This window comes from Phascolarctos cinereus, unplaced genomic scaffold (assembly GCF_003287225.1).
Source record: "Phascolarctos cinereus isolate Bilbo 61053 unplaced genomic scaffold, phaCin_HiC Scaffold_7;HRSCAF=346, whole genome shotgun sequence".
Lineage (NCBI taxonomy): Eukaryota > Metazoa > Chordata > Mammalia > Diprotodontia > Phascolarctidae > Phascolarctos > Phascolarctos cinereus.
Genome location: NW_027556180.1, coordinates 185,550,200 through 185,565,586, shown reverse-complemented (window position 1 = coordinate 185,565,586; position 15,387 = coordinate 185,550,200). Strand labels below are relative to the sequence as shown.

The window sequence follows — 15,387 nt, the reverse complement described above, 5'->3', positions numbered from 1 at the left end:
CAAGAGATATCAATCCATAGACTCTGATCAGAATGGATAAATCTAGACTTTGAGGAAGAAAATTACATCAGTTTTCTTCATATTGATAATAAATGTTTTTAATTACAAAAACATGTTATCATATGTGTGATATTAATAGCATTATTAATTCAAGGTCAGTCATGTAAAAAAGTTGATGTAAAATATGAGCTGACATTTATGGTTTATATAATTGCTGTTGGAGGTTTTAAAAGCACTTTACATACCTTATATCATTTGATTCTCACAACAGTCATTCAAACTAGATGCTATTTCAGTCTTTATAAATGGAGAAACAGGCCTATAGAGACATGCCTGTGATCATACATCTCGTGTCAGCATTTTATATATTTATTGTATTAGTTTATGAGTTTATACAGCTTCTAGTCTTTTATTTTGTAATTTTTTTTAAATTAAAATTTATCATTTTTGTCAAATGAACAAGATTTTATTTTTCATTGTAGTCTTTCCCCCGACAACTTCACACACACAGAAAAAGGGGGAGAGAGAGAGAGAGAGAGAGAGAGAGAGAGAGAGAGAGAGAGAGAACCTTTATAAGAAATATGTACAGCTAAGTAAAACAAATTCCCACATTGTGTATGATGTCTTCATTTTGCATTTTAAGCCTATCACATTTCTTGAAGGGGATGCTTCATTTCTCATTCTCAGGAATTATGGCTTGTCATTGCATTGATCAGAGTTCTAAAATATTTTTCAAAATAGTTATAAATTATGAATTTATTATTTATGAAAAATAAATTTGATGGATTACAGATTTATAAAATCATAAATTAATGTAGTCATATAAATCGTTCTACTTTCGCTCACTTTACTCTGCAGCAGTTCATGAGGTCTTTCAGGTTTTCTTTGAATCTATTTTGGCATTTCTTATGGCATAATAATATTCTATTATATTCACATATCATAATTTTTTCCTCATGTGTAATTTCCTCGCATGTAATTTATCTGGTTTCTGAAATGGTGCTTATTTTTGTTGCCATTAGTCCACTTTACAAGGAAGAGATCAAATGGTTGCTGATATAGTACATTTTATTTTTTTTTTGCAGAGTTGTTTAATGCTGATCATGTTCAGAATGCTCTATCTTATTTTATAGAAGCTTGAGACATCTAATTAATCTATAAGGCTTTGGCCTTTTTCATTTCTCAATTCTGAGCTATGATTTCCAATGTTTTGCCACTTTTCTCCTATGTAGACCTTCAGGTTCAAATAATCAGGGATCAGTATACATTGATGTTAATTTAATTTGGAGTACCTTAGCAAGATTTTTTTTTTTTGGTGATATTTCCCTACCTCTTCATCCTATGCAGCATATTTACAGAAATTAGATTTGAGATGGGAGCTCCAGATGAAGAGTTATCCTTCTCTTTCACCAATTAATGCAGGGCAACAATTCTGAAACATAGTCTTAGAGAATTGCATGGGGCACTTAGAAATAAAGTGACTTGCCTAGGGGCACATCATCAATAAGAATTAGAGATCACCCTTGAACCTGTTCTTTCTGAGTCTCATGCCAGTTCTCTTTCCATTATGCCACACCTTTAGCAGATATTGATGTATAAACTTAAATTATCTTTATGATGCTCTTTTTGCTTATGCTCATAATGAACTTTGCAATGACATCACTCATAGTTCCATGAAATGTTGGTTGGTTTTAAGTACACGTGCTTTCTTTGTTTGCCTTTCTTAGGAAAACCTCCAAGTCATTTTTCCAGCAGCAGCTTTTGCATTCTGGTTTCATTTTTTCCAAGAATGTCAACTAATCATTATAGAGGGCCTAAAATTGCAAGGCTGTTAGCACTCATTACTAGCACCCGTCACCTCTTTTCCATTGCCCAGGTCACCTAGTAGCTTAGATGAGGCTTTGAGTAGGGGCTTTTGGTCTACCTACTGGTGATGAGATTATCCCTACTGAGTTGATACTATGACATGTTATACAACCAGCTGTATTGCTAGGGCCATGTTTAATGGTATTACCTGTCTAAGTCCAGGAGAATATAAACTGAAATACTAAAACAGGAGTAGAGTATTGCTAAAAACCCGATTGTGATAAGCAAATCAGATTTACTTAGAGTTGTTTACTGCATGGTATTTGAGGAAGATCATCTCTGATTATTGAAATTAGAGACTCCTTTTTAGCTTGTTATACTAAAGTAGATGATATGCCAAGAAATTCAGGTGGTAGTAAATGCCTTGTATATACAGTGTCTACAAGAAGAGGCAGAATATTTTCCTCAACCTGACTCTAAAAGTTATTTAAGCACATTATTAGAAGAGATCACAGTTAGCTTTGTGACACTACCACTAAGATTAACTAACATATTAAAAGGGGCTCACCAGAAAATTATAGATTCCTTCTCTGAAAATAGTTTGCCCAGAAGCTTCAGACTTCTGGACTTATTTTTAATAATTGTGAATCTCTTAGCAATTTCTTGTCAAACACCACAGTTTTCACCAGTATCATCTCCCTAGGCAAGCCATATGGTTAATATTTCAGTGATGCCAAAGTTGAAATTTCTTAAAAGATGAAATAATTCTTATAATGTGATGACAACCTGAGGAATGAAACTTCTAAAAATGGTATCTGACTCCCTTGTTTCCAAACATCAGCCTATCTCTGGTTCAACTCTAGGCTTAAATGTGAAATATAAAAGATATTAAGAATTCCATGATACTTTGTAATCCTAAGTACCTCAAGGCCTGGTTCTTGTCATTCCTTATAGGGCTTGGGGGAGGCTAGATCACTTCTGGTATTGATACAGTTATTTGGTTCATTTCATGTTCACTTCACCCACGCAGCTTTGAGGGTCACACAACTGAATTAGACACAAGGTCAGTATCTTCCAAACTTTTTGTTATCATGAAGTCCATTTCTGCTCTTTAGCAATTAATGTATATTTTATATAGCTATTTTTTAAAAAAATGAATGAAAATTAATTTTACTTTAATAATTTTGTTGTACCTTAAGACATTTTTTCTTACACTAGTAGTGTGCTCTTGAGGGGTTCCTTCTTTCTCTTTGTGTCTGACTCCATCTCACTATCCCATTTCCTTCTTTAATTTCCCTCTTTTTACTTTTTAGCTCCTCTTCCAGAGCCACATTTCTATTTTCCTCATGAAACATTTTTAAATGTTACTGTAAACTTGTACAGCTAGCTACCTTTACAAGTTCCACTTCTTATTAATCTTTAAAAAAATGAGAAATTTTTTTTAGCCAGAGTGTTTTGCTCTCATGGTTCTAGTACATCTTGTGAGTAATTTCTGGATGGTTTTGAGTTCATGTTCACTTGTTTCTTTTCATAGTATACCTTCTTTCCTCTCCTTCTAAGATGATGTTTTGAGCCCAAATTCAAGAGATATTGTAGTGCTTAAGTCTTCAAAAATATTTTTAAAAATTGGATATACAACTTCCAGATTCATGGTAGGAAATGATATGGGTAAGCACACTGACTACTACATAAGTTATAGTTGACAGCAAGGGAGGACTCACAAAAACTCTGAGAAGCAGACAACTCAAAAATTGCCCTAGCCAGGGAGTTTACTGTAAAAGTAAATAGCTTCACATATTCAGCTAAGTCCTGAGGGCATCACTTTGTGAGCATAGCATAGAAACTGATGTTCAGATGATAACCCTGCAATCATAAAGAATAGATTAAATTATGTTCACTGTGCTTTAAGAATATAAAGAAATGTATGGTACATTTTTAAAAGAAGAGAAATTGGTTCTTGAAGTGATAACTTGACTCTCTAGAATGATACATTTTAGTAAGATTTTAGATATCCAGGAATTTTACTATATTATCTTTCACTTATAGCAAGGAAAAGATAGAATTTAAAAGAAACGGTTTAGGGTGATTAAAAAAATATCAGTTTGATAGTTAAAAAATCTTCCTTTATTCACTAAGCTAGAGGATAAGTGCCTGATGGCCAGGCAGTTTCACACTTTTCCCCCAGTGTCACTTTGGGATCCTTCCATTAAAGTTTGGGGGACATTCAAAGATACTGGGCCCTGCCTTTTACCATCATGCTTTCCCTTCTGTCCTTGAGAGGTAGAGTGGTTTAGTGGAAAGAATTTGTAGTCATAAGACTTGGATTTAACTACTTCTATGACTTTGGGCAAGTTATTTTATTTTTCTGGGCCTCAATTTCTGCAGTTGTAAAATGTGAGGAGGTTAGACTGTGACCTCAAAGCTCTTTGTCAACTTTAAAGTTATGATTTTAGGACAATGAATGAAGTAGAAGGGATTATTTATTTTATTACATTTTTGGGGATGTTTGTGCGTTACTGTGTATAGATGACATATCATTTACATATATGTATATTTTATATATTAATGTTCACCCAGAAAATTCTGGCATCTACAGGAATTCTCCTTTCCTTTGGCTGCTACAATTTGAATTTTCTTTTTTGGAATTTCCCTCTCTTTCTTCCTCTGCTGCGTTCTATGCAATATTTTTACCCCAGCCCTAATTCTTGGTTTAGCCAAAAATCAGGTCTGCAGTGATAAGAATCAAGGTAGTAAAGATTAAATCAAAGACTGAATACCCAAGGCAAGTACTTCTTTACCCTCTGTTATGCCCACAGATTCTCTTATATCCCATTACTAGTCAAATCTTGCAGCAACTATAGGAATACAGATTGTGAGTTGCAAAGAATTTAAGAAGACATCAGCTCCCGCCAATGCATGTCCTACTTTTTAAATCCTCTCCCCCCATGTTGTGATAGCCAGAATTTATTTGTATTTTCTTTGAAATGTAGATAAACTGTTGTGTCCTTGGATAGGGAGATCTGTCATTAGCATCTGTATGTAGTTTTCTCTGCTGAGAAAAAAAGAAGAGGTGGGCATAGGAAGGAACTTTTTTTTTTATTATTCCTTGTTTTGTTTTGTTGTCAAGAACATTACCTTGGGAGTTCTTTAAAGGAAAAAAAGACTTATTTGTGAAATGAGAACATAGGGAAGCTGTGGAACTATATGCTTTTCCATAGTGTACCAGGAAGGGAAATAAGCCTTGATTAGAAGCAACAAGTAGTGGCAGTGGAAAGGGAAGCAAAAGGGCCAATTCCTCATACTCTCAGAAGAAATTAAAATTGTTTATTAGAACAATTGTACCTGTATTATTAGAACAACTGTACCTGGCACCACAGTGTGTCCTGAAATGTTTATACAAGCCAGATTCCTATTTCTGTGCCTGACTCCCTATCAACTGCTGCTGCCTTGTTGGAGGTAAAGGCTCTAGGCCATGTTAGCAACTACCAGTGACTTGCAGTTAAAGGTTTCCCTAATCATATTGCAATAGGAAGATATGTATTGTTGGTGCCCCAAATTGGAATGTTGAATTGTTTTCCCATAGAGACATTGTTAGCCATCACATTTAAGGTCTATAATAGTGGTGTCAAACTTAAATAAAAACAGATCCCTTTGAGCTGCATATTGACTTGGAAAACTACAAATTAACGTTGTCTGTGTGGTGTTATATTTATAGTTATCTTGTTAAATATTTCCCAGTTCCATTTTAACCTGGTTTCTGCTCTTGGGAGTTTTGCAGGCACTTGCACCCTGTGAGTTTGATACCTCTGTTCTTGAACAGGAAATCAATCTTGATTACTTCGATTTAATTTTAGTTTGATTATAGGATTCAACTCCCTTCTTTAGGAAAAGCTAGCCCCAACAGCTAAGCCAAACTACCATAGATAGTCTCTTAAGTTTAGGTTAACTATGGATTTAGTGAATAGATAGATTGATAAGACTTTATCAATGAGTAGCAGATAATTTAGAAGAATAAAATAATCATAAAGTTATAAGGTTTTCCAAAGGCTAAATTTCCCTTTTTAGCAGAAAGAGGGGTTGACCAGAGGCTAAGTTCCCTTTTCTGGCATTTGGAGAAAGGTTAGCCAGGGGTTAAGTTCCCCTTTCCGGTGTTAGTGGATAATGCCCCTTTTTGCTTGTGCTAGAGTTGAACTCTTCTAAGAAAGGTGTGTGTGTGTGTGGGGGGGGGTGACTGCTAACTTCTGATCACAAGTTCCTCTTTCCCAATACACTTTCTGGTTATAAAAGGCACCACCACCTGCAAGGCAAGGACTTCTGGATAGGCTTAAGAAAACCTGGGAGAAGCTAACAGTCAGGTGATCTTCCCTGTCCAATTCAATTATGTTCAAAAGAAGTTTCTGCCCTTTTTTAAAAAATTCCCCTTTGCTGTTATAAAATCAGGTTTTTAAAATCACTCCTTGTCTCTGACCTCTGAGGAGTCAGGTGACCTGATTTGGTATACAAATGCTAGCTTGGCAAATTAAATCACAGATGGCTTGGTAACTTTGTCCTCAGTTTCTTTTTTATTTCAGATAATTAATTTTAACAGTATGCAGTACTATATTTCATATCTTTCTGTGTGTCTCAATAATGAGTTAAATGAGCTTTTGTGGGATGGAAAAGGGAGCTAACAACCATGCCTACACAAATATACAAACACAGTGTTTCTATGGGAAAATACATTTGGAATTCCAAATAACTAATTTAAATTTTATTTTTGATATGTAACTGATTTATATATATAAAGTTGAGTAACTACCCCTAGGTAATTTTGGAATCATCAATCTTGCTGTCTGTTAAATTTTTTTCATTAATCATGTTTTGAAATTATACTTGGGAGCATTTATTCAGGAATATTTCAAGGAATAAATCAGAAGGGGCAACTAGGTACTGCAGTGAATAGAGCAGCTGCCCTGGGGTTAGAAGGACTTGGATTCAGATTTGACCTCAGATACTTAGTAGTTGTGGGCAAATCACTTAACCCCAGTTGCCCTCCCCTTTCCCCCCCTTTGCCCCCAAAAATAATAAATCAGAAGACCTTGGTCCAAGCTGTAGTTCTGACACTTTGATCTAAGTCAAATTTTCTCAGCTGTAAATTGGGATGAGATTTATATGTACCATCTACTTTGCAGGACTGTTATAAAATAAATACGAATATTTAATATTTTAATTAATAAAATATTTATGAATATTAATATCCTCTATAATAGCAAACTTTTATTATTTTTGTGCTTATAGCAGGCATTAGGGCTTGCAAAAATGTGTATTCTTATACAGTCTCTACTGTGAGTCTCTACTCAGGAAACTCACAGTCTTAATGGGAAAACAACACTATTCATTAAAAAAATATTGTAATTAGTTATAGGTTAACTACAATTAACTGAGGGCTAGAATGAGCCAGGGATGCTTCAAGGAAGGATAGGTAGGATTTAGGCTGAGAGAAGAGCAAAGAGCTAGGACATCAAAGCATGAAAGAAGGAATGAGTCATATGGGTAAACTGGGCTGCCTGGTTGTACATTGGGGATTGTGGAAGATAGTTTTACAAAGGTCGATTGAGGAGAGATTGTATGAGTTCTTGAATGACAGGCCAATAAAAGTCTTTTTAAGCAAAACAAATTTAAATCTCTTAAAAGTAATACATAAATGTCATCATTTTTCAATTCTCTTGCAGGTTCCCGTCTTCGTCAGGAGGATTTTCCTCCTCGTATTGTTGAACATCCTTCCGATCTCATTGTTTCTAAAGGCGAACCAGCTACTTTGAATTGTAAAGCAGAAGGCAGACCCACACCAACTATTGAATGGTATAAAGGAGGAGAAAGAGTGGAAACAGACAAAGATGACTCTCGTTCACACCGAATGTTACTTCCAAGTGGATCTTTATTTTTCTTACGTATAGTACATGGACGCAAAAGTAGGCCTGATGAAGGGGTCTATATCTGTGTAGCACGGAATTATCTTGGAGAAGCTGTGAGCCATAATGCATCGCTGGAGGTAGCAAGTAAGTAATTTCTGGTTTTGGAGATAAAGCAGTTGTTCTGATAATGGTAATGGAAAATGAAATTAAATAATACTGTATGCCTGAGGAAAATTTCTAGCTTTATATAAAAATGAATGAAATAAGCCATTTGCATTTTTTTATATATACATCTTGTCATGGCTGTGTGTGCCCACATGCATGTGTGTGTATCTATTTACACTTAGTTTTTGAGCTCTCCTTCTTTTGATTTGGAGGTGTAGAAAAGAGGATGTTGGAGTTCTTTGTCATTGCATCTTAATGGGGGAAATTTTTTTCCCTTTACAGTTGGTTTTAGTTTTATTTAATATAATTCTTTATGATGTAGTAACTGAAAAAGACTATATGCATGTTCATTTAGAGAACTACATTGTTAGCTAGTTATATAAGATATATATGTATATAAAGATTCAGTATTTCAACTCTTGGTTACCCTTGGAAATATATTATACTTTTTGCAAAGCTATATTTATACAGCATTGTATATGTGTATACTTTGCTATTTCATTGAAAATAATTGGTTTTGAATGCACTTTGAGAGATCTGAGATACAAAGGGATTGTTAGATTTATAGCTCATGTAGTTTATGTGAAATTACTTTAGAAAACATTTATTGTATGTTAAACTATGTTTGCAGGACTTTTTAATATAGTAGTTGATGGATTTGTATGAGAATTGGATTCATCTTTGATTCTATAAGTATTCAAATTCTACTTAACAAGTTTCAGTGTGTTTTAAAGATGCAGATGTTGATAAAGTAAAAGGGATAAGAACTGGCAGAGAGAGAGGTATGAAAGTCATTCTTAATTTGTGTACATTGTTAAATAAAATGTCAATTAATTTATGCTATATGGACATACTATCTTTAATAATGTTTTCAGATTTCATATGATGTATCTAACATTGAATCCATTTAGAACTTTAGCATTGTAATTCAGTATGCAAAACACTTAATTGCACTTTCTATGCAAGACAGTGGAAATACAAAGATAAAAAAAAAGACAGAATCCTTGAGCTCTTACAGCTTACTTGCTCTTTGGGTGGTGATATATGGGCCTCCATAATTTTGATAGTTATTAAGTGTGACACCTAAACATTGAAAATCTTTTGTTTTGCTTTTTATCAGGAGCTGCCTTTGGCATTTTCCAAGAATTTGTACATTGTTGTGGTGATTACACTCAGTCAGCTTCTGAATGTGTGTGTATGATCTCTGTCTTAAGTAGCCTTGATTAGAATTAAATGAAATAAGAATTGGATAAATATGTCAGACATTAATGATACTAGGAAACTTTTGAAGATCAGATCTCTGTGAGCCTTTGTGGATTAAGCATAGATGAAGCCCTTGACAGAGCTTTGAGTGTTTTATAGCGGAAGTAAGATTAAATTTCTTCCATTAAAATTTTTTTATTGATTTTTTTTACATTACTCTAATTTCCCAGTGTAATTCTCTCTCTCTCCCAGAGAGTCATTCTTTATAATAAAGAATAAAAAAAGAGGGTGATAGAAGTTCAACAGGACCAACCAACATATCAATAAAAAATATGGCATTATATGGCAGTGCTCTATTACTCCCCAATTCAGCAAAGAAGTAGAGGAAGATGTCTTTTCAAATCTCTTTTTTGGATCAAGCTTGGTCACTGTAATTTGTCAGCATTCAGTTTTGATTAGTTGTTATTTCCATTTGCGTTGTTGTGGCCATTGCCCATATTGTTTTCCTTGTTCTACTTACTTCACTTTGTACCACTTCATATAAGTCTTCTGATGCTTCTTTACAATAGTTATATTTATCATTTTTTACAACACAGTAGTATTTAAGTACATGACTGGATTTGTTTATCCAGTTCTCAGTAGATTTGTTTCCTATTCTTTTCTACTACAGAAGGGCTACTCTAATTATTTTGATTTATGTGGTGCCTTTCTTTTTGTCATTGACTTCTTTGGGGACAAGCAGTGTGGACATTTGCATAATTCTAGAATGTTTTCCAGAATGATTTGACCTGTTCACAGTTTCACCAGCAGTGTATCAGAGTGCCTATCTTTTGACAATCCTTCAACTGTTGCCTGTTTCCATCTTTTTTCCCCATCTTTTTTCCATGCCTTGACTCTAAAGAAGGGATGTATGAGTTCCCTAGAGAAAAAAGGGTGTTGGAAGGGTATAGACACAGAAGTGAGATGGCATAGAAATCAAGAAGGAGAGTAAATTTTGGAAAGGGCAGGAGGTAAAATTAGACCACATGATTTGGGAGTCAGAATCATTTCTCATATGCCGTGCTGCTTCTTTGCAAGATTACTTCTCTCATAGATTGATACTGAGATAGAACAGAAAAAGGGGATAACCTGGCAAGAGCAATAAAGGCAATAGCATAGAAATTTGAGGAGCTTAAATCTGGTGCTTCAGAACCTTTAAATCTTTTGTGCTAAACAAAGTTAAAGAATAAAGGTATATAGAACAAGAAGAAGGAATAAAATTTCAAAATAAACTGGAAAGGAAAAGAATATGTGAAGAGAACAAAGCAAACCAATATGTCTTAAAATTAATAAACATGCAAACTTGAGGATAGGAAAAGAGGGAAGGTTTTGAAATAACCACTTAATTGAGAAAAAATAGAAGAAGAGGAATGAAAAATAGATAACTAAATAAACAAAAGAAAAATCAAGAATTAAGTAAAACTACTAAATTAGAGTTGACAGATAGGATCAAGGATCAGGGTTGGGGGAGATAAGAGCCTGAGACCAGAGCTCTATCATAGTTTAAACAAATCTAACTCTTTTTTTCCCTTTAAATCTTTTTTTTTAAATTGAAGTTATGCTTTTTTTTTAATTGAAATATGGTTTGAAAGGTAGGAGACTTGAGCACCTAATAAACTGTTATAGCTTTCAGAATTCATTTATATTTTAAACCTAAATATTCTCTTTGTGGCCATGGGCTCTGCTTTAAAGCTTCTCTTGAGTGAGCCTTAGGGTAAGACTTGCCTACTAAGTTATAGATTGGTTATGTTCTACTTTGTGTAGAGTGTAATTTGGATCCTATCCTGGAGGATTTAGACAGACTACATTGTGAGCTAGTATTTCATATCACAAATCCCAGGGATGGCTAGACAGTTATAATTTAGTCTCAGTAGACAAAGTGATTTGACAGAATGTCATAAAAAGATGAGGGTATGGCCAAAGGGTAAAAGGAGATGACATCTTGAAACCATTGCTATCTGAAATTTTAGTTTGCCTAGTATACAAAGTTTGTAAATCAGAAAGGATATCTTGAATTTCTCTCTGTCTCACTCTGTCTTTCCCTTTCTGTGTGTCTGCTTATCTTTCTCTCTTCATATTACTTTTTTTCTCAATTATTTCTCATTGCCAGAATCTTAAATAAATCAGTATTAAAGTGAGAATAGCAGCATTGAGGCCTTGTAGATTTTTTTTTCCTTTCAAAACATCTCTGATTTTAGCTTCGGTGATCAAAGACCCTATCTTAAAGCCCTTTAGTGAACAGAAATTTTAAAAGCTGTGTTGTGTAATTTGGCCTTTAAGAGGCAATTATTGTCCAGTAAATTTTTTTAAACCTATACATTTTTTTTTATCAGAAGCTAAAAATCTTGCCAGTATACTTCACCTGACATGTGTATGTAGATCAGCTAGCACATAGTATTAAATAGGATTATATGACAGTATTTTTCTCATAGCTTTTAAAATTATGGATCCCTTTCATCAGAAAATATCCAAATTTAGGAATGTTAATAGAGACATTCATTTAGATGTTTTCCAGCATGGTGTTGTAATATAATAGTAAAAGGGTTTGACTTAGAATGAGGAGGTCCTAAGCTCAAATCCTGTTGCACATTTATTGGCGTTGTGACTCTGGGCAAGTCAGTTAACCCCCTTTCATTTCTTCATCTAAGAAATGAAGATTAGAAATAGCATTTAGCTTGCAAGGTTTTTGGGAGGATCAAATGAAATGACATCTATAAATTGCTTTGCAAAGCATAAAGTATTACATAAATGCTAGCCTATTATTTCTGTTTCCAAAATATTATCAGTTTCCAGAGGATCAAAGTTTATTGTTTACTGCACATAAATGAGCATATAATAATAAAATAAATATAAAAATAAACAAAGTAGTCTTCATTTCCAAAGTGTTTTTAAGGTAATGTTTATTTAGTCATTAGTATAATCTTTAAGAATGGTGGTTTATGTGGATAAGTAAGAATGGTATTGTTGAGTAGGTGAGGTAAGAAAATCTAATTGAAGAGACCTAGAAAGTGGTCTGTTTATTTGAAAAAATAACTTGACTAGGATACACTACAAATATTTTTTGAACTAGTGTAATTATTGTTTAGGAGTTACTTTTCACCCTTACAAACCAGATTCTTGGGCACTGGCACAATTTTCTTAATATTTGTTTCTTTGTTCCAGATTCAGTGCCACTGTATTTCTGTTTTTCATCATTTTAGCTCATTGACTAAAAAAGCACATGTAGGTTACTGTTTTGGGTAATGAGGTAATAAGTGACTAAAACAAAATTTTAGGTAGAAGGCGCAGTCGTCATGAATCGTACTGTTCTGGTCTGCCTATCAAATGGTAGCACCAAGGCTTTGTAAGTTAGAAAAATACTTGAACCAAAGAGAATAATGATATGTACATACAAATTAAGCTCAGAAAGCTTAACTATTAAATTAACTTAATTAAATTAACTATTAACTATTAAATCCATAGCTAAAGTATTTTTTCTCAGTATATTAGTTAGACTTTTTTTTTAAATGTTTCATTGGCATAGGTATGAGGAAGTTCAAAATATACTTTCTTTTTTTTTTCTGTCCAAGGGCTCAAATAGAGGAAGACTAAGGCAATTTTAGTGAATACCCTAAAGAAATGACATTAACAAGTGTCTTTAGGTAATGTAAGTTTCAAACATAGTTGTTGGTAAAGCTTTTAAAAAACATTTATTAGTGTTTTATTTGCTTATGCAGCCATATTTTACAGATGTATCAACAAGTGAAATTTCTGATCATTAAAAATTGTTATCAAATACATTCTAAAATGTAATATTTTAAATTGCTTTTTTTGCAGAACTGATATTGGTCTACATTTTTAGAAATCAAGAAAGAGGCTGTATTTACTGGTTATCCTTTAAAAATATAATCAGCTTATATTAAAAAAAGTTAAAACTAGTTTAGACCATAGTTCATACTGTCATTATGACTCAGCAATGCTGATGAAGTGTCATAATCTGTGCCATGAGGAAAAAAAAATATTGGTGTTCCTTGGGTATTCCATTTTACTGCACTGTTCTGACTTGAACTGCTACCCTGGCAGAATTACTAAGATTATTCATTGATGCTTGAAGGGCTATCTGCTAGCTCTTGATAAAATTTAGATTTCTGAGCTTTTGAGAGCTGACATAAAGGAACAGAAAGAAGGGGTTATGAAATGTTTATTTGGTATCGTATTTAAAAATCAGAGCACCCATGAACTTTGAGTGGCGCAATAAGACTGGGAAACTGAGAAGAGATTTCTGTGACCAAGAATCATTAGTGCAGAAAAATTACAGTTCACCCACCAAGTTGTGTCAAACTTAAGCTTTTAAATTAGACCTCCAAAGCAGCGTCATAAATTTATTAGGGATTAGGCCAATTAATTGAGTGATGTATGTTTAAGAAAAATTTTAACTGGTCTATTTTCCTTCATATAATATCATTGATTATTAAATTTGTCATTCTCTCTTTTGTCTTATGTGGTTAATATGTCAGTCCTTTTACATAACCTAAATTTAATATGTAAATTGACCCTAGTTAATTACATTGAATTTTAAAGAAAAGTAATTTGAGTTACTCAAACCCTCCAGCTTTCCATTGTAATACAGGCTTCTCTACTTCATCTGTTAAGCATTGCATAGTCAGCATATGGCTGTTCTTTTGCTATTTAAGCTGTTTTCTCCTGAGAAAAAGTTAATTCCCTTTAGACCAGACAGACATCTGCTGGCTTTCTTACCAAAAGAGCCACAGAAGAGAGATCTTTCCTGTGAGGCCTTAAAAAAAGAAAAAAAAGAAAGAAAGTTTTAAAACACCAAGAGACTCACTATGGGTTTTGTCCTATTAACCAAAGACCAAATGTGTGTGGATTTTGCTAACTGGGATATTCTGTGGACTTTTTTCTAAAATAGTCACTATTATAAGCAAATCACCTTTGCTAATGTTTTGAAAGAACGCTATTTCTCTCATATATTGATGGACTTCATTTTAAATTTTTTTATAAAGTAATGCAAACTTTAGTTTTTAGTATAGTTTCAGTGTATGTGTATTCTTTTGGAAAGGGTGGAGAGAAATGAAAAATGAACGAGTACTATTATCGTAAGTAAACATAGTTTTATTAGTATATAGTAGTGTTATATTTGACAAGGAGGCATCCGCCTGAGGAAAAGTTATTACCAGAGTGGTTCGGTTTTCTACAGACACCCCCGTATGAGATTTGCCATACTTTTTCCTACCTAAAAGCACGTAATTGTAATGAATATAAATAAACTGTGCAGTACTCAGGGTGTCTGTTTCCTCTTGTTCTCACTACATGATCAGATCATATTTTTTTCCATAATTTCCTACTAATAGGAAATATATACTTATACTTAACTGTGTATCTCAACTTTATCTATTATTTCAGCTGATGTTCGATCCTTGGAAGGGTGTGTTAATCTCCTTTGGAGAGTATGAAGACTTGTTGCTTCATCAGAAGAATATTGATGTTATAATACATGAATGTTTATGTTTGGAAGCAGGCATAGAATTCAGAGGCCCTCAGTATCATATTGGGGGGGAAAGATGTTTAGCTTGGAGAAGAGAAGATCTAGGAGACACCCTAACTATCTTCAAGTATCTGAAGGATTCTCACATAGAAGAGACAGATTACAGAGCCAGGAGCAATAGGTGGAAATTAAAAAGTGGTGAACTCAGCCTTGAGGTAGAGGAAAACTTAAAAGCACTTCAGAAGTAAAATGGGCTTCTAAATTGCGTTTAAGTTTTTCTTTGCCTTGAGCCTGAGCTTGCCATTTGTTTGCCACATTTACCTTGTGAAGAGGTCTCTAAACAAAAGTTGGGAGAGGGGTGTACTTGTAGAGAGGTTTCTTGTTCAGCTCCTGTTTGGATTCTGTGGCCTCTGAGATTCCTTCTATGAGATTTTGTTGATAGTGCCTCTGTGGAGAAGTTTGGGAAAATATGGAAAAGAATTCTGTAGGATGAGAATGGGTAGAGTTCTACACCATTGGACAGAGTATATAAATCAACAATATATGATAGCTCCTTTGAAATATAAATATTGAAGTATTTTATTTAGATTTGTGGTTTCATTACTATCATAGATTTTGAGTTACAAGGAACTTCAGAGATTATTGGCATTTCTATAGGTACAAACTAGCTCCTTATGAGGAAATTTCTGTTACCAAAGCAGATCTGCTGCTGTTTTTCAGCTTATTGTCTTAAAAAGATGTTGGGAAAACAATTGATAAGTAGTCAAAGCATATGAACAGGTAGTTTTGAGAAGA

At 33.7% G+C, this 15,387-nt stretch overlaps 1 protein-coding gene across 1 annotated transcript in view; it reads left to right on the top strand.

The window, feature by feature from the left end:
• ROBO1 (roundabout guidance receptor 1) overlaps window positions 1-15,387 on the top strand; it is a 480,872-nt gene that overhangs the window by 62,819 nt on the left and 402,666 nt on the right. The window contains exon 2 of the mRNA XM_078147422.1: window positions 7,518-7,844. Coding sequence (XP_078003548.1) covers window positions 7,518-7,844 — 327 coding nt within the window. The remainder of the gene's footprint in view (window positions 1-7,517; window positions 7,845-15,387) is intronic.